General features: G+C 39.2%; 1 protein-coding gene across 1 annotated transcript in view; it reads right to left on the minus strand.

Moving 5' to 3' along the window:
- Window positions 1-3,333: 3,333 nt before the first annotated feature.
- The window catches only part of map2k2 (mitogen-activated protein kinase kinase 2), a 20,664-nt gene continuing 5,704 nt past the window's right edge, over window positions 3,334-18,293 (minus strand). The window contains exons 2-11 of the mRNA XM_062960236.1: window positions 16,518-16,728; window positions 14,476-14,622; window positions 14,236-14,313; window positions 13,835-13,886; window positions 13,578-13,702; window positions 13,269-13,485; window positions 11,417-11,481; window positions 11,222-11,283; window positions 10,125-10,170; window positions 3,334-7,223 (exon numbers count right to left, since the gene is read on the minus strand). Coding sequence (XP_062816306.1) covers window positions 7,113-7,223; window positions 10,125-10,170; window positions 11,222-11,283; window positions 11,417-11,481; window positions 13,269-13,485; window positions 13,578-13,702; window positions 13,835-13,886; window positions 14,236-14,313; window positions 14,476-14,622; window positions 16,518-16,728 — 1,114 coding nt within the window. The 3' untranslated portion in view covers window positions 3,334-7,112. The remainder of the gene's footprint in view (window positions 7,224-10,124; window positions 10,171-11,221; window positions 11,284-11,416; window positions 11,482-13,268; window positions 13,486-13,577; window positions 13,703-13,834; window positions 13,887-14,235; window positions 14,314-14,475; window positions 14,623-16,517; window positions 16,729-18,293) is intronic.

An 18,293-nucleotide genomic window follows, 5' to 3' on the forward strand; every position in this document is an offset into this window, starting at 1 on the left:
GGTACATATAAATAATAATAATAATAATAATAATAGGGCAGGGAAAGGAAAGGCTAGTAATAATAATAATAATAGGGCAGGTAATGGAGACTAGTAATAATAATAATAATAAGTTAGGGAAAGGAAAGGCTAGTAATAATAATAATAATAATAATAATAATAATAATAACAATAGGGCAGGGAAAGGAAGGGTACATATAAATAATAATAATAATAATAATAATAATAATAATAATAATAAGGCAGGTAATGGAAAGGCTAGCAATAATAATAAATAATAATAGGGCAGGGAAAGGAAGGGTACATATAAATAATAATAATAATAATAATAGGAATAGGAATAATAATAGGAATAGGAATATTAGTATTAAAAGGAATGATAATAATAGTAATAATAGGAATATGAAAAATAATAGTAGTAGTATTAAAAGGAGTAATAATATTAGTATTAATAGGAATAATAATAATAGGAATTATAGTATTAATAGAAATAGGAATAATAATAATAATAATAATAATAATAATAATAATAATAATAATAATAATAATAATAGGGCATGTATAGGAAAAGGCTTATGGAGAAAGTAGTCACTAAAGCATCATCACAAAACATCTTGATCTGGCAGCAAAGGTACATATAATGTTAATATTAAAAATAATAATAATACAGCAGGTAATGGAAAGGATCGTAATAATAATAATATGTCAGGTAAGCAAAGGGCACACATAATATTAATAATAATAGGGCAGGTAATGGAAAGGCACACATAATAATAATAATAATAATAATAATAATAATAATAAGAAGGCAGGTAATGGAAAGGCTAGCAATAATAATAAATAATAATAGGGCAGGGAAAGGAAGGGTACATATAAATAATAATAATAATAATAATAGGAATAGGAATAATAATAGGAATAGGAATATTAGTATTAAAAGGAATGATAATAATAGTAATAATAGGAATATGAAAAATAATAGTAGTAGTATTAAAAGGAGTAATAATATTAGTATTAATAGGAATAATAATAATAGGAATTATAGTATTAATAGAAATAGGAATAATAATAATAATAATAATAATAATAATAATAATAATAATAATAATAATAATAGGGCATGTATAGGAAAAGGCTTATGGAGAAAGTAGTCACTAAAGCATCATCACAAAACATCTTGATCTGGCAGCAAAGGTACATATAATGTTAATATTAAAAATAATAATAATACAGCAGGTAATGGAAAGGATCGTAATAATAATAATATGTCAGGTAAGCAAAGGGCACACATAATATTAATAATAATAGGGCAGGTAATGGAAAGGCACACATAATAATAATAATAATAATAATAATAATAATAATCCTAGACACTTGGGAAGTGTTTGACTTGTGATTTTGTGAGATGAAATCCAGCATATCTTGTTTGCTGTGTCATACAACGTCGTTGTGTCAGTAATAATAATAATAATAAGGTAGGTAGTGGAAAGGCTAGTAATAATAATAATAATAATAATAATACAGGTAAACAAAGGGCAGACTAAAAGCCCTCCTCTGCTGTGTTCACATTCATATTGAGTATTTGTGCCAAGTTTGGTCCAGATCCATCCTTGTTTAGGTGAACTACAACTCCCAAACTCACGGTCAATGCCCATGAGACCCTTCCAGTATTCTCTGTCGGTGGGAATATTCCAGTATTTTCTGAGCTCTGTGTGGGAAGTCTGGCCCCAAACCTCTCCTGTATGTTCAGTTGCTATTAGTTATATAGTAATTATATTATATTTTGTCATCCTATATCACCATCATATATTATATATTTTATTATTATATTAACATTATTATAATTAATAATACTTTCCCATGGGTGGTGAGGAGCATGGTGTTATATATTATCATCACATAGTATATATTATATTAATATAGTATTTATATTATATTTTGTCATCCTATATCACCATCATATATTATCATCACATAGTATATATTATATTAATATAGTATTTATATTTTGTCATCCTATATCACCATCATATATTATCATCACATAGTATATATTATATTAATAATTATATTATATCTTGTCATCCTATATCACCATCATATATTATCATCGCATAGTATATATTATATTAATAATTATATTATATTTTGTCATCCTATATCACCATCATATATTATCATCGCATAGTATATATTATATTAATATAGTATTTATATTATATTTTGTCATCCTATATCACCATCATATATTATCATCACATAGTATATATTATATTAATATAGTATTTATATTATATTTTGTCATCCTATATCACCATCATATATTATCATCACATAGTATATATTATATTAATAATTATATTATATCTTGTCATCCTATATCACCATCATATATTATCATCGCATAGTATATATTATATTAATAATTATATTATATTTTGTCATCCTATATCACCATCATATATTATCATCGCATAGTATATATTATATTAATATAGTATTTATATTATATTTTGTCATCCTATATCACCATCATATATTATCATCACATAGTATATATTATATTAATATAGTATTTATATTTTGTCATCCTATATCACCATCATATATTATCATCACATAGTATATATTATATTAATAATTATATTATATCTTGTCATCCTATATCACCATCATATATTATCATCGCATAGTATATATTATATTAATAATTATATTATATTTTGTCATCCTATATCACCATCATATATTATCATCACATAGTATATATTAATATAGAAATTGTATTATATTTTGTCATCCTAGATCACCATCATATATTATATATTTTATTATTATATTAAAATTATTATAATTAATAATACTTTCCCTTGAGTGGTGAGCAGGATGGTGTTATATTATACAGTATATTATCGTCACATAGTATATATTATTATATTAATATAGTAATTCTATTATATTTTGTCATCCTATATCACATTATAATAAATAATACCATTAATTTAATATTATAGTTCACATAATATATTATTATATATTATCATGATATAGCATATATTAGTATAATAAAAATTATTATAATATCATTGATTTAATATAATTAATATAATTATATATTATCATCATATATAAATAATAAATATAAATAATACCACTGATTTAATATTATAATTAACATAATTATATTATATATATCATCATTTAATATATATTAGTACAATAATAATAAATATTATTATTATAGCGGACTCTATATACTTCTATGGGATTTGGACCCGGCCTTGCGAAACGTAGAAATCTCCCGGAGAAGGAAACACAGTTTTTCTCTTAATGTAAAGTGCCATTTATTTATTTTTTTATCTCCCCGTGATGAAAATATTGAGTTTCTCAAAACAATATTTTTTTAAAAAAAAAGGAAAAATAATAAATTGCACCGTCAAAATGCTGAAGACATTCTCCCGAAAACACTCCCCGAAAATCATAACCGAAGCCGAAAGAAAAGAGCGAAAACGATCCCAACGAGAACGAAAGGACCCCTCCGAACAGTAGAACATCATACTAAATATTTATATATATTTTGTTTTTTGTCGTTTCCGAAATTTTAAATAGAGGCAAAGAAAACAATATACCGTCTCCCACCCGCATCCCATACCCGGCACATACAGACACACCCGTCCAGAGAAAGAGGAAGGAAATAGGACATAGAAGAACGTTTTAGGGTTCGTGGACAACTTATATATATATATATTTGTTGTTGTTGTTGTTAAAAAGCCTTCGGAAACACACCGGATATTATTATGTTTGTATACATTCAGATTGCAAAGAGGTTCCCGTTCGGTGGAACGGCGTTTGTGCAGCGGAGAAAGGAAAGGGTCGGGAAAGAAAAGGGAGGGACAACGGAATCCAGAAAATGCGGGAGATGCGTGACAACAACCGTCCTTCTTTCCTCCCATCCGTAGGACAGGTTTCCCGATCCGTAAGAGAAAAAAGGGAGGATGGATCACAAATCGAACTGGAGAAGAGAGTCCGAAATCCGTCTCGACGGACAACGGAATCCGGAAAATGCGTTCCCGTGATCTCGTCCTTCTTTCCTCCCATCCGTAGGATGGATTTCCCGATTCGTAAGAGGAAAAAAAGGAAAATGGATCCCAAATCAATCCGGCGAAGAAAGTCTGAAATCCGTCTCAACGGACAACGGAATCCGGAAAAGGCGTTCTTGTAATATGGGAAATGCGTGACAACAACCGTCTTTTTTTCCTCCCATCTGTAGGACGGGTTTCCCAATCCGTAAGGAAAATTTCCAAGGGAAAAAAAAGAGAGAACGAACTCCAAATTGACTTGGCGAAGAGAGTCTGAAATCCGTCTCAACAGACAACGGAATCCGGAAAATGTGTTCTCTTGATGCAGGAGTTTACAACGGACAACTGAATCCGGTAAATGCGTTCTTGTGCTGCGGGAATGTGTGAAAACAACCGTCCTTCTTTCCTCCCATCTATAGGATGGCTTTCCCGATCCGTATAGAACATCTCCAAGGGAAAAAAAGAGAGAACGAACTCCAAATCGACTTGGTGAAGAGAGTCCGAAATCCGCCTCGACGGACAACGGAATCCGGAAAATGCCTTCTCTTGATACGGGAATGTTCAAAAATAAAAATTCTTCTTTCCTCCCATCCGTAGGATGGGTTTCATGATCCATAAGGAAAGCCTCCGAGTCGTTGGAAGGGGGGGGAGAAAAAAGGAGAACAGACCCCAAATCGACCCGGCGAAGAGAGTCCAAAAGTCGTCTCAACGGACAACGGAATCCGGAAAATGCGTTCTCGTGATGTGGGAAATGTGTGAAACCAACCATCATTCTATCCCGATCCGTAAGGAAAGCCTTCATGGGAAAACCATCATTTGTTCGTAAGACGGGTTTCCCAGTCTGTAAGGAACGCCTTCGAGTCCGAAATCCATCTCAATGGACAACGGAATCCAGAAAATGTGTTCTCTTGTTGCGGGCGTTTACAACGTTTCCCGTCAAATAATTTAAAGGGCGTTGAAAATCAAAATCATCCCGTTGGGAGTTTGATCTGAAAGCGGAGGGTGCACAACCTTTTATATATATAGATTTCCTTTCACTGAATAGATTTGAACCCCGGTCAGTAGCATCTAACGGGCACACGGAAGGCAACGGGTGTCCCATCCACGACCCCAAAGGGAGCGGCCACTCAATAAGTGATGGGAAGGGAATAAGAAGCCGTACACACCGCCTAAGGCCTTCAAGTCCTCGCGGAAGGCACTCCGCACAATTTGGGGAGCTGGACATGGAGGGACGTTCCCAGGAGACCTCGTGGTACAAGGGACCGGTCAAACTCGGCCACAGTTATGGCCGTAGGGATCCCGTTGGCCGCAAAACGGACTAAGAGCCAACCGTCCGTTCCTTTACTATTGTCTCGAGTCATCGAGTCACTCAAAAACCAGGAAAACGAGGATCGGAGCAGACGGAGACGGTGGTGGGGGAGACCACGTCAAGAGCGGGGCCTGCCGGAAGCACCGGAGCCGGACAACGGGTGCGTCGTGACGCCTCTCGGGACACAGCGAGAGAGGGAAGAGCTCGACGAGAAAGGAGGAAGGAGAGGCCGGGTCCCGAAGCGGAGGGAGCATTGCATCGTGGGACCGGGAGGACAAGTAGCTGCCGCGGCTACTTGCTGGCGACAACGTCCTTTTTGCAGAAAGGCCGAGGAGTCGATCCGGGAAGCGGACTGCTCGTGACTCTTATCTGAAGTCCGGGCGGGCGAGGGGCATGCAGGGATTTTGGAGCCGGAGGAAAAGGGAGACCCCACTCGAAAGCAGCAGCTGGGGGCTCGACTATCGAGGCCCGACTCTGTGTTATTGGTGTGCATAGACAGTGGTCGCGTCGTCTTGCGAGGCATCGTTCGGGAAATAGAGCGGGAATCGGAGGATTCGGGAAACAGGATTTGGGAAACAGAGCGAGATTCGGGAAACAGGGAGGGAGCAGGATTCGGGAAACAGAGGATTTGGGAAATAGGGAGTGGGATTTGGGAAACAGAGCGAGATTCGGGAAACGGAGAAGGATTAGGGAAATAGGGAGTGGGATTTGGGAAACAGAATTTGGGAAACAGGGAGCGAGATTCGAGAAACAGAGCAGGATTTGGGAAATGGAAGATTCGGGAAACAGGGAGCGGGATTTGGAAAACTGGATTTGGGAAACGGAGCGGGATTCAGGAAATGGAGCATTCGGGAAACAGAGTGGGATTCAGGAAACGGAGAAAAATTCTGGAATTAGGGAGAAGGATTCGGGAAACAGATAGCGGGATTTGGGAAACTGAGAAGGATTAGGGAAATAGGGAGCGGTATTCGGGAATCAGAGCCGGATTCGGGAAACAGAGGATTCAGGAAACGGAGGATTCGGGAAACAGGGAGCGGGATTCGGGAAACAGAGCGGAATTCGGGAAATATGAAAGGATTCGGGAAACAGGGAGCGGGATTTGGAAAACAGGATTCGGGAAACAGAGAGCGGGATTTGGGAAACGGAGAAGGATTCAGAAAATAGGGAGCGGGATTTGGAAAACAGGATTCGGGAAACAGAGAGCGGGATTCGGGAAACGGAGGATTCGGGAAATAGGGGGTGAGTGGCCGCCTTCCTCAGTCTCAACCTCGCGTCTGTCTCTCTCTCTCGTTTCCCACCGATCCTGATGGGTTTGTTGGAAGCACATGGGCCCTGACCACCCCTGCAGCGGCCCCGTTCTGTAGGTCCATCGAGGAAACGGGAAGGGAGGAAAAGTGTGCTCCTTCCGCGAGAAGCCAGTCCCTTCTTTCCCGCTTCTACCCAACCCGGGAGACAAGGAAACCGAACGAAAACGAAGCGGAGGGGAGAGTAGTAAAGTCTGGCGTCTTGCTGTAGGACAACGTGGGGGTTCCAGAGCCTTTCCCAGACCGAAAGGAGGAATGAGGGAATCGAAGAGCCCGAAAAGGAAGGAAGGAGGGACGGGAGGAAGGAAGGAAAGAAGGAAGGCAAGCAGGTGCACAAAAAAATATATAAGAGAGAGAGTGTGTGTTTGTGGGGAAACGAGAAGAAGAACGAGAACAAGGCAGTCTGCGCTCGGCGGGCGTTCACATGGCGGTGCGGGTGGGCGTGCTGGGCTGGTTCAGGCGCAGCGTCTTGCAGAGCCAGCCCGCGAAGTCCACCTCCTCCACCTCCGAGCGTTTGATAAAGGCATGGTTCTGGACGGGGGGGAAGGAAGAAAGAACGAGAAGACGAGAGAGAAAGAGAGAGTGGTCAGTCGGGGAGCGACATCCGAAGCACGGACGGAGGCGGAGCAACGAGAGGCAAGCGAGAAGCGAGAGCGGAGCATCTACAACATCTACAACTTCCTTGGAAGAACGGGTCAGACACCAGACTCCAACTCCCATCTTCCTCATCCTTAGACTCGAGCTGGGAGTCACAACTGTTGTAAGTGCGGGTGGGTCGCAACTCCCATTATCCCAGTTACATCTGGGGACCCAAACTGGGTAAACAACTACTCAAAAACAGGGACCATGGTGTCGAAATGATATCGATGGCATGGATCCAACAGCCCTTCGAATCGCTCCCTATTTCCCGAATCCCGCTCCCTATTTCTCGATCCCGCTCCCTATTTCCCGAATCCTTTATTTCTTGAATCCCGCTCCCTATTTCCCAAATCTATTTCTCGATCCTGCTCCCTATTTCCCGAATCCTTCTTCGTTTCCCAAATCCCGCTCCCTATTTCCCGAATCTATTTCTCGATCCCGCTCCCTATTTCCCGAATCCTTCCTTCGTTTCCCAAATCCCGCTCCCTATTTCCCGAATCCTTCCTTCGTTTCCCAAATCCCGCTCCCTATTTCCCAAATCTATTTCTCGATCCCGCTCCCTATTTCCCGAATCCTTCCTTCGTTTCCCAAATCCCGCTCCCTATTTCCCGAATCCTTCCTTCGTTTCCCAAATCCCGCTCCCTATTTCCCAAATCTATTTCTCAATCCCACTCCCTATTTCCCGAATGCTTCTCAGTTTCCCGAATCCCGCTCCCTATTTCCTGATCCCGCTCCCTATTTCCCGAATCCTTCTTCGTTTCCCAAATCCCACTCCCTATTTCTCAATCCCACTTCCTATTTCCCAAATCCCGCTCCCTATTTCTTGATCCCACTCCCTACTTCCCAAAACCTTCGTTTCCTGAATCCCGCTCCGTTTCCAGAATCCCACTCCCTATTTACCGAATCCATCTCCGTTTCCCGAATCCCACTCCCTATTTTCCGATCCCACTCCCTATTTCCCGAATCCTTCTCCGTTTCCTGAATCCTGCTCCCTATTTCTCAATTCCGCTCCCTATTTCCCGAATCCTTCTCCGTTTCCTGAATCCCGCTCCCTATTTCCCGAATCCTGCTACCTATTTCCCGATGCCGGGAACTCACCGAAACCAAACCAGCCACACACTACAGACCCGCGGAAGCAAAGCAGAGCAAACTATGCGTCGGGACGGAAGAGCACGGCTCCAGGAGCCCAGCCACATGCAGCCAAAGCACAAAGCAAAAGCCTTCCACGGACAACTCCATGCTCAGATAAAGCGGGGTATAAATAAATATAATAATAATAAATATAATAATCATAATAATAGATACATAGACGCTTCTATTCTCCTTCAGGAGAGTGGGAAGGTTCTGAACGGCATTGCGCACACACAAAGGAAAGCCATAGGTGCGATTTCACAGAGACCACGAAGAAGAATAGATACATTGCAGCTTTGAGTCCCTTTCAAGAGACATAAAGCAGGGTATAAATAATAATAATAATAGATAGATAGATAAATAGATACAAAGTTGCTTTGAGTCCCTTTCAAGAGACATAAAGCGGGGTATAAATATAATAATAATAATAGTAATAATAATAAATACATAGTTGCTTTGAGTCCCCTTCAAGAGAGATAAAATAGGGTATAAATACAATAATAATAATAATAATAATAATTACATAGTTGAGTCCCTTTCTAGAGAGATTAAGTGGGGTATAAATATAATAATAATAATAATAATAATAATAATAATAATAATAGATACATAGTTGAGTCCCTTTCAAGAGAGATAAAGTGGGGTATAAATATAAATATAATAATAATAATAATAGATACATAGTTGTTTTGAGTCCCCTTCGAGAGAGATAAAGCAGGGTATAAATAATAATAATAATAATAATAATAATAATAATAATAATAATATACATAGTTGCTTTGAGTCCCCTTCGAGAGAGATAAAGTGGGGTATAAATATAATAATATTATTAATAATAATAATAATAATAGATACATAGCCGCTTTGAGTCCCTTTCAAGAGAGATAAAGTGGGGTACAAATATAATAATAATAATAATAATAGATACATAGCCGCTTTGAGTCCCCTTCAAGAGAGATAAAAGCAGGGAATAAATAATAATAATAATAATAATAATAATAATAATAATAATAATAATAGATACATAGTTGTTTTGAGTCCCTTTCAAGAGACATAAAGCGGGGTATAAATAATAATAATAATAATAATAATAATAATAATAATAATAGATACATAGTTGCTTTGAGTCCCCTTCGAGAGAGATAAAGTGAGGTATAAATATAATAATAATATTAATAATAATAATAATAATAATAATAGATACATAGCCGCTTTGAGTCCCCTTCAAGAGAGATAAAAGCAGGGAATAAATAATAATAATAATAATAATAATAATAATAATAATAATAATAATAGATACATAGTTGTTTTGAGTCCCTTTCAAGAGACACAAAGCGGGGTATAAATAATAATAATAATAATAATAATAATAATAATAGATACATAGCCACTTTCAAGAGAGATAAAGTGGGGTATAAATACAATAATAATAATAGATATAGTTGAGTCCCTTTCAAGAGAGATAAAGTGGGGTATAAATAATAATAATAATAATAATAATAATAATAAATACATAGTTGAGTCCCTCACCTCACCGGATTCGTTTTGCCGGCATGTATTTGAGTGGAAGAGTTTTTGCGAGAGGCCGAAGCAGGCGGGCGCATGCAAAGGGAAGGGGGGCGGGGTGGGCACGGACCCCCGAAGGAAGGCCCACTTACTCACCATCAGCATCTTGAGATCTGCCCGTTCGGCGGGGTTTTTAATTAAGCTGGAAGAGAGAGAAAAGGGAGAGAAGCTTTGGACTGAGCATGTTTAGACGCAAGACTCCCTTTTGTACTCAGCCTGTTTTGCACCTCAGAGGAGGTGGATGCAAGTATGCATTTAGTCTTCAATGAAAGCAGAGTGAAATAATAAATGTATTTATAATAATAAAAAATAGAGTAAAATAAATGTAATAATAATTAAGTAATAAATGTAATAATAATAGAGTAAAACAATAAATGTAATAACAATAATAAGATCAGAGTGAAATAATAAATGTATTAATAATACTAAATAATAAATGTATTAATAATACTAAAAAATAGAGTAAGATAAATGTAATAGTAACAGTAGTAATAAAGTAAAACAATAAATGTAATAATACCAATAACAATAGAGAAAAATAATAAATGTACCCAATGTACTCGAGTATAGGTCGACGTGAATATAACCAGGACCCTCACCCGAGTATAAGCCGAGGGGGGCTTTTTCAGTCCTAAAAAATGTCTGAAAAACTCAGCTTATACTCGAGTATATACGGTATATAGATCTGTGATCGGACTGAGCATGTTCAGATGCAGGACTCCCTTTTGTACTCAGCCTGTTTTGCACCTTAGTGGAGGTGGATGCAAGTATGGACTTCGGTGAGTATATACAACTATACTATAATAATAATATTAATATTAATAATAATAATAATAATAATAAAACTTTATTTAAGGCCCGACCTGCGCAATTTACAAAAACAACAGCATAAATACACTGAACAATATATATATATATAAAAAAATGAAACACAGTAAGACAATAAAACAAGAGTTAATAATATCAATCAACCACCAAGTAAAATTGCTTTTCAAAATCTCTTTAAACTAAGAGGTTTCAAGGGAGTGTAATTACAATTGCCAACGAAGCAACAATCCTCTGATAACCAAATATATTTAGTGGTATGTCTATGTCTTTGGCAGTCCAAAGACACGGCTCTTCGGTCTAACAGCTTAGTAACCTGTGTGCCATGACACAAATGATGGGTGCAGTTTTTTTAAAAAGAATCTTACCATTTATTTACAAACTCTTGGAAGTCCTGTGTGAAAACCCCGGTCGGCAGCTTCGGGGGCGGCTGAAACGAGAGCGAAACGGTTAAGACGTTCGGAGGCGAGAAGAGCAGAACGAATGTTTTCTGCTACTTTGGCAGAAGCTGGGGCTAACAGAGGGAGCTCGCCCCACTCCCTGGATTCGAACTGCCCACCTACCTCATTCACAATGTAGTCCAGCAATTCAAAGATGGCCATGGCGGGGCGGCTGTCCATCCCGTGTCCTGCAGAGAGAAATAAATAATGGGTCAGAAGCAGCACACATTCATCTACCATATGAAAATATTATTAATAATAATAATAATAGTAAAGTAATAATAATAATAGTAGTATTAGTAGTTAAGGGAACAACAGGGGACAACAATATAATCAAAAGTTTGAAAATTAATAATAATAAGAATAGTAGTAGTTAAAGGAACAATGAGACAATATAATCAAAAATTTGAAAATGATTAATAATAATAATAATAGTTAAGGGAACAACAGGGGACAATATAATAAAAAGTTTGGAAATAATAATAATATGATATAATAATAATAGTAGTAGTAGTTAAGGGAACAACAGGGAACAATATAATCAAGTTCGAAAATTAATAATAATAATAATAATAATAATAACAATAATAAGGTAACAACAGGGAACAATAATATAATAAAAAGTTTGAAAATGATTAAAGATAATATAATAATAGTAGTTAAGGGAACAACAGGGAAAAATATGATCAAAAGTTTGAAAATGATGAATAATAATAATATAAATATAGTAGTTAAGGGAACAACAGGGGACAACAATATAATCAAAAGTTTGAAAATGAATAATAACAATAATAATAATAATATTATAATAGTAGTAGTTAAGGGAAAAACGGGACAACAATATAATACAAATAATAATTATAGTAGTTAAGGGAACAACAGGGGACAACAGTATAATAAAAAGTTTGAAAATGACTAATAATAATAATAATAATAATGGTAGTAATAGTTAAGGGAACAACAGGGGACAACAATATAATCAAAAGTTTGAAAATGACTAATAATAATAATAATAATAATAATAGGGAACAATAATATAATCAAAAGTTTGAAAATGATTAAAAAATAATAATATAATAATAATAATAGTTAAGGGAACAACAGGGGACAATATAATCAAAAGTTTGAAAATGAATAATAATAATAATTAAGGGAACAACAGGGGACAATATAATTAAAGTTTAAAAATGATAAATAATAATAATATAATAATAGTAGTGGTTAAGGGAACAACAGGGGACAACAATATAATCAAAGGTTTGAAAATGATAAATTAATAATAATAATAATAATAATAATAATAAGGAGAAGAAGAAGAATGATGATGATAGACAGATAGACCGATCCCCTCCTCTAGTAATAATAACGATCCATGTATAGTATATTTCTCGAGCCCCAGCCCAGGCCCAGACATTCCTGGGAGGATTAATCTCATCAGAAATATCGGAGATGTGCCAATAATAATAATAATAATAATAAAGATAGATAGACAGACCGATCCCCTCCTATGGTAGTAATAATAACGATCCATGTATAGTATATTTCTCGAGCCCCAGCCCAGGCCCAGACATTCCTGGGAGGATTAATCTCATCAGAAATATCGGAGATGTGCCAATAATAATAATAATAATAATAAAGATAGATAGACAGACCGATCCCCTCCTATGGTAGTAATAATAACGATCCATGTATAGTATATTTCTCGAGCCCCAGCCCAGGCCCAGACATTCCTGGGAGGATTAATCTCATCAGAAATATCGGAGATGTGCCAATAATAATAATAATAATAATAAAGATAGATAGACAGACCAATCCCCTCCTCTAGTAATAATAACAATCCATGTATAGTATATTTCTCGAGCCCCAGCCCAGGCCCAGACATTCCTGGGAGGATTAATCTCATCAGAAATATCAGCGAGGAGACGGGCCATTGTGTCCTAGGTCTCCTCCGGACTCAGGGTGAGCTTAGTCTTACCGCTGATGGGCCGGCCGGGGGGCCGTGGTCGGGGGGAGATGCTGTGGAGCTCGGCGTCTCCCCCTCCGTCCAGGACGGGCCGGCCAAAGATGACCTCCAGCTCCTTGGCGTCCGGCGGGGGGATGGGGTACCTCCCGATGGACAGCTCCACCAGCGAGAGGCCCATGCTCCAGATGTCCGACTGCACCGAGTAGTGCGTGCCCTGAAGGCGCTCCGGCTGCAACGGGATGAAAAACACACACCACGTTAACACCAACACAAGGCGTTGTCGGAGGCTTGTCAAGTCCCAAAAAAAGCCGTGGAACTCACGGACATATAGGAGCGTGTGCCCACGAAGGAGTTGGCCATGGAGTCAATGAGCTGGCCGCTGACCCCGAAGTCGCAGAGCTTGATCTCCCCCCGAGAATTCACCAGGATGTTCGAAGGCTTCACGTCTGCAAATCCACAGTACCGGGGGGGGGGGGGAATACAAGAGAGAGGAGACGTGGTCAAAGCAACACTAGAGTTAGTGCCATATTTATCACCCAAAACGTGGGCTCCATATCGTCCCCGGTGGGGGTCCTCACCTCTGTGCATGATCTGGTGCTTCTCTCGCAGGTAGGCCAGCCCTCGCAGGACCTGCGGGAGAAACGGGCCACCCGGGTCACGGAAAAGGCCTTGTGTGCCCATTTATTACTAATTTACAGTATTTATATCCCGCCCTTCTCATATGAAGGTACTGAAAATCCCATCATCCGTGGTCCATCCTCCGCCAAACTGTGCTAGGACGTAAAGTGGGTCATGGGGGGTGTGTGTACCAAGTTTAGTCCGGGTTTGTCGTTCGTGGGGGTCTCAGTGCTCTGTGGGGAGTCGGAACCCTGGCCAGAAAAATATATTGCATCCTCCCACATATATATAAACATTGACTTTTAAGACATTCAGAAGACTGCAAAGGCTCACGGCGGACACAAACAAGAGCGGGACTCACCGCGATGCTGACTTTCCCCAGGATCTCTTCAGGGATCCTCTTGGCTTCCTTCAGGACTTGGTCGAGGGAACCTCCGTCCTAAATGTAGAGACATCTCATGAGAAGAACAAGCCCTTCCTCGGGAAATGTAGGTACCGCTTTATGCGGGGAGGCTAATTTAACTAATTCATCTATGCTGGCAATCGCGCCATCACCCCTGGGTTATAATTTTGGGAAGCGGAAGAGGGGACGTGGTCTCACCATGTGCTCCATGCAGATGCTGATCTCCCCGTCGCTGTAGAAAGCGCCGTAGAAGCCCACGATGTACGGCGAGTTGCACTCGTGGAGCACCTGGAGCTCGCGGATGATCTGGTTCCGGATGGCGGGCTTGATCTCCAAGTGGATCAGCTTCGGAAGGGCAATTAGGCCACACATAAAATATAAGAAAAATCAGGAACAAGGAAAGATGTATAATCCAAAACAGGGTTAGTAAAAGTAACTAGGCCTAGTTTTTCCCTTAAACGCAACGTTGCCTGAACTCACTCTTAGGTAAACAACTTGCCAATTTAATAGACACTCGTGAAGTCGTTTCTTTTCCCATGAAATCGCTCAAGGTTCCCACATAAGCACTCTGACCGGAGCCGGCCTTGCTTCTCCCTTAAACGCGACGTTGCCTGAACTAACTCTTAGGTAAACAACTTGCCAATTTAATAGACACTCGTGAAGTCGTTTCTTTTCCAATGAAATCGCTCAAGGTTCCCACCTAAGCACTCTGACCGGAGCAGGCCTTGCTTCTCCCTTAAACGCGACGTTGCCTGAACTCACTCTTAGCTAAACAACTTGCCGATTTAATAGACACTCCTGAAGTCGTTTCTTTTCCCATGAATTCTCTCCTTTCCTGGGAGCAATTAGGCCACACATAACATATATGAAAAATCAGGAATAAGGAAAGAAGATGTATAATCCCAAAAAAAAGGATTAGTAAAAGTAACTAGGCCTAGATTCTCCCTTAAACGCGACATTGCCTGAACTCACTCTTAGGTAAACAACTTGCCGATTTAATAGACAACCATGAAGTCGTTTCTTTTCCCATGAAATCTCTCCTCGACTTTCCCGGAGGGCAATTTGGCCACACATAATATATATGAAAAATCAGGAATAAGATGTATAATAAAAAAAAGGATTAGTAAAAGTAACCAGGCCTAGATTCTCCCTTAAACGCGACGTTGCCTGAACTATTCGGTAAACAACTTGCCAATTTAATAGACACTCATGAAGTCGTTTCTTTTCCCATGAATTCTCTCAACGTTCCCACATAAGAACTCTGACCGGAGCAGGCCTAGTTTCTCCCTTAAACGCGACGTTGCCTGAACTCACTCTTAGGTAAACAACTTGCCGATTTAATAGACACCCATGAAGTTGTTTCTTTTCCCATGAAATCTCTCTTCAACTTTCCTGGAGAAACAACATTTCTGACTTGAATTTTCATCACTTTGTGCCCCAGGAAATCCCACAATTCTCTCTAAACCATCAGCCTCCAGTTCAGGCTTTACAACAACAGGCAGCGGTCTGTATTGTAACTATAACCAGTTAACTACAACGAGGAAACTTTAGAGGCTTCTTTCCCCCCCGTTGTTAAGAGCTGTTGGCATGACATTTGCTATGAATATAGAACACGTTTACCCCTGTTAACCCGTCACGTTTCAGAACGTTTCACTCACCCACTGATTTTTGGTGAATTTTTCCAAATTATATTTATATTTTTATATAAAAATATAATTTTTCCAAATTATATTTGGTGAATTTTTCCAAATAATAATAATAATATCACAAGTGTTTGACTTGTGATTCGGTGATATGAAATCCAGCATAAATATCTCGTTTGCTGTGTCATAATAAAATAATAATAATAATAATAATAATAATTCATCACACAGTCCTAAACACTTGGGAAGTGTTCGACTTGTGATTCTGTGATACAAAATCCAGCGTATATATCTCGTTTCCTGTGTCATACTGTCTTTGTGTAGATAACAATAATAATATTGTCACTGTACAACAAAATTTGGAAAAAATTTCACAAAAATTAAGATTTTTTTAAAAACGACAAGAGCGATCTCCTTAAATTTTGTATACAATGACTCAAGATATCAGGGGATCATTTCCCCCAAGTTTCAGAAATATTGATACCTCTACTGATTTTTGGGAATTAAATAAAATTTGACAAATAGTTCATTTGCATTTCTTTACGACTGATTTATCTGGCAGCGAGACAACAATAAGGGTCGGGCCCCCGTCCTCACCTTCCTCGCCATGATGAGCCCTGAGGGTTTGTGTTGTACTTTGGTGACCACCCCGCCGTTGCCGGCGCCCAGCTCCGAAATCCTCTCGAAGTCGTCATCTTTCAGCTCCCCGACTTTGGCCTTCTGCGTGAGGAAGGCCTCCAGCCGCTTCTTCTGCTGCTCGTCCAGCTCCAGCTCTTCCAGCTTCTTCTGGAGGTCGACGAGGTGCGCTCTGAGGGAGAACCATTGGGAAAACTCAGGCCTAGCTTCTCCCTCAAACACTACGTTGCCTGAACTCACTCTCAGGTAAACAACATGCCAATTAATAGACACCCATGAAGTCGTTTCTTTTCCCATGAATTCGCTAAACTTTCCGAAGTAAGCACTCTGACCGGAGCAGGCCTAGCTTCTCCCTCAAACGCAACGTTGACTGAACTAACTCTTAGGTAAACAACATGCCAATTAATAGACACTCATGAAGTCATTTCTTTTCCCATGAATTCGCTAAACTTTCCTAAGTAATCACTCTGACCAGAGCAGGCCTAGCTTCTCCCTTAAACACGACATTGCCTGAACTAACTCTCCGGTACACAACTTGCCGATTAATAAACACTCATGAAGTTGTTTCCTTTCCCGTGAATTCTCTCAATGTCCTCACGTAAACACTCTGGCCGGAGCTGCCTATTTTTTGCTCTATCTGTAAATCTTCACTCCCCCACTCTATATGCCAGGCATTGGGAAAACTCAGGCCTAGCTTCTCCCTCAAACGCGACATTGCCTGAACTCACTCTTAGGCAAACACCCTACCAATTAATAGACATCCATGAAGTCGTCTCTTTTCCTGTGAAGTCTCTCAACGTTCCCACGTAAGCACTCTGACCGGAGCAGGCCTAGATTCTCCCTTAAACGCGGCGTTGCCTGAACTAACTCTTAGGCAAACAACCTGCCAATTAATAGTCATCCATGAAATCGTTTCCTTTCCCATGAATTCTCTCGACGTTCCCACGTAAGCACTCTGACCGGAGCAGGCCTAGATTCTCCCTTAAACACGATGTTGCCTGAACTAACTCTTAGGTAAACAACTTGCCAATTTAATAGACACTCATGAAGTCGTTTCTTTTCCCATGAATTTGCTAAACTTTCCCACGTAAGCACTCTGACTGGAGCAGGCCTAGCTTCTCCCTTAACTCAGGCCTAGCTTCTCCCTCAAACACAACGTTGCCTGAACTCACTCTTAGGCAAACAACTTGCCAATTAATAGACACTCATGAAGTCGTTTCCTTTCCCATGAATTCTCTCAACGTTCCCACGTAAGCACTCTGACTGGAGCAGGCCTAGATTCTCCCTTAAACACGATGTTGTCTGAACTAACTCTTAGGCAAACAACTTGCCAATTAATAGACATCCATGAAGTCGTCTCTTTTCCCATGAATTCTCTCAACTTTCCCATGTAAGTACTGACCAGAGCTGCCTATTTTCTGCTCTACTATGTAAAGCTTGACTCCCCACTCTATCCAAGTGTTTTGGACTTCAGCTCCCACAATTCCTAGCATTAGAAATGGGAGTTGGAGTCCCAAACACCTGGAGGAAGGCCAAAGTGTGCCCATGCCTGCAGAATGGTTGGAAACGTGAGTGTTCGCTAGCTACAGACTCGCACATGCATCACCCAGAGAAACCGCTCCAAGTTGCCATGGATCCCGAAAATCCCGGTGCTGAAAATATTCAGGCTCGTCTCCAAGGGATAGGAAGCAATTTCCAGCCCTGAAATAAGATGCTTTCAGCCGATTTTATTCTAGC

The sequence above is a fragment of the Anolis carolinensis genome, unplaced genomic scaffold (genome assembly GCF_035594765.1).
Source record: "Anolis carolinensis isolate JA03-04 unplaced genomic scaffold, rAnoCar3.1.pri scaffold_7, whole genome shotgun sequence".
In the NCBI taxonomy this organism is placed as follows: domain Eukaryota; kingdom Metazoa; phylum Chordata; class Lepidosauria; order Squamata; family Dactyloidae; genus Anolis; species Anolis carolinensis.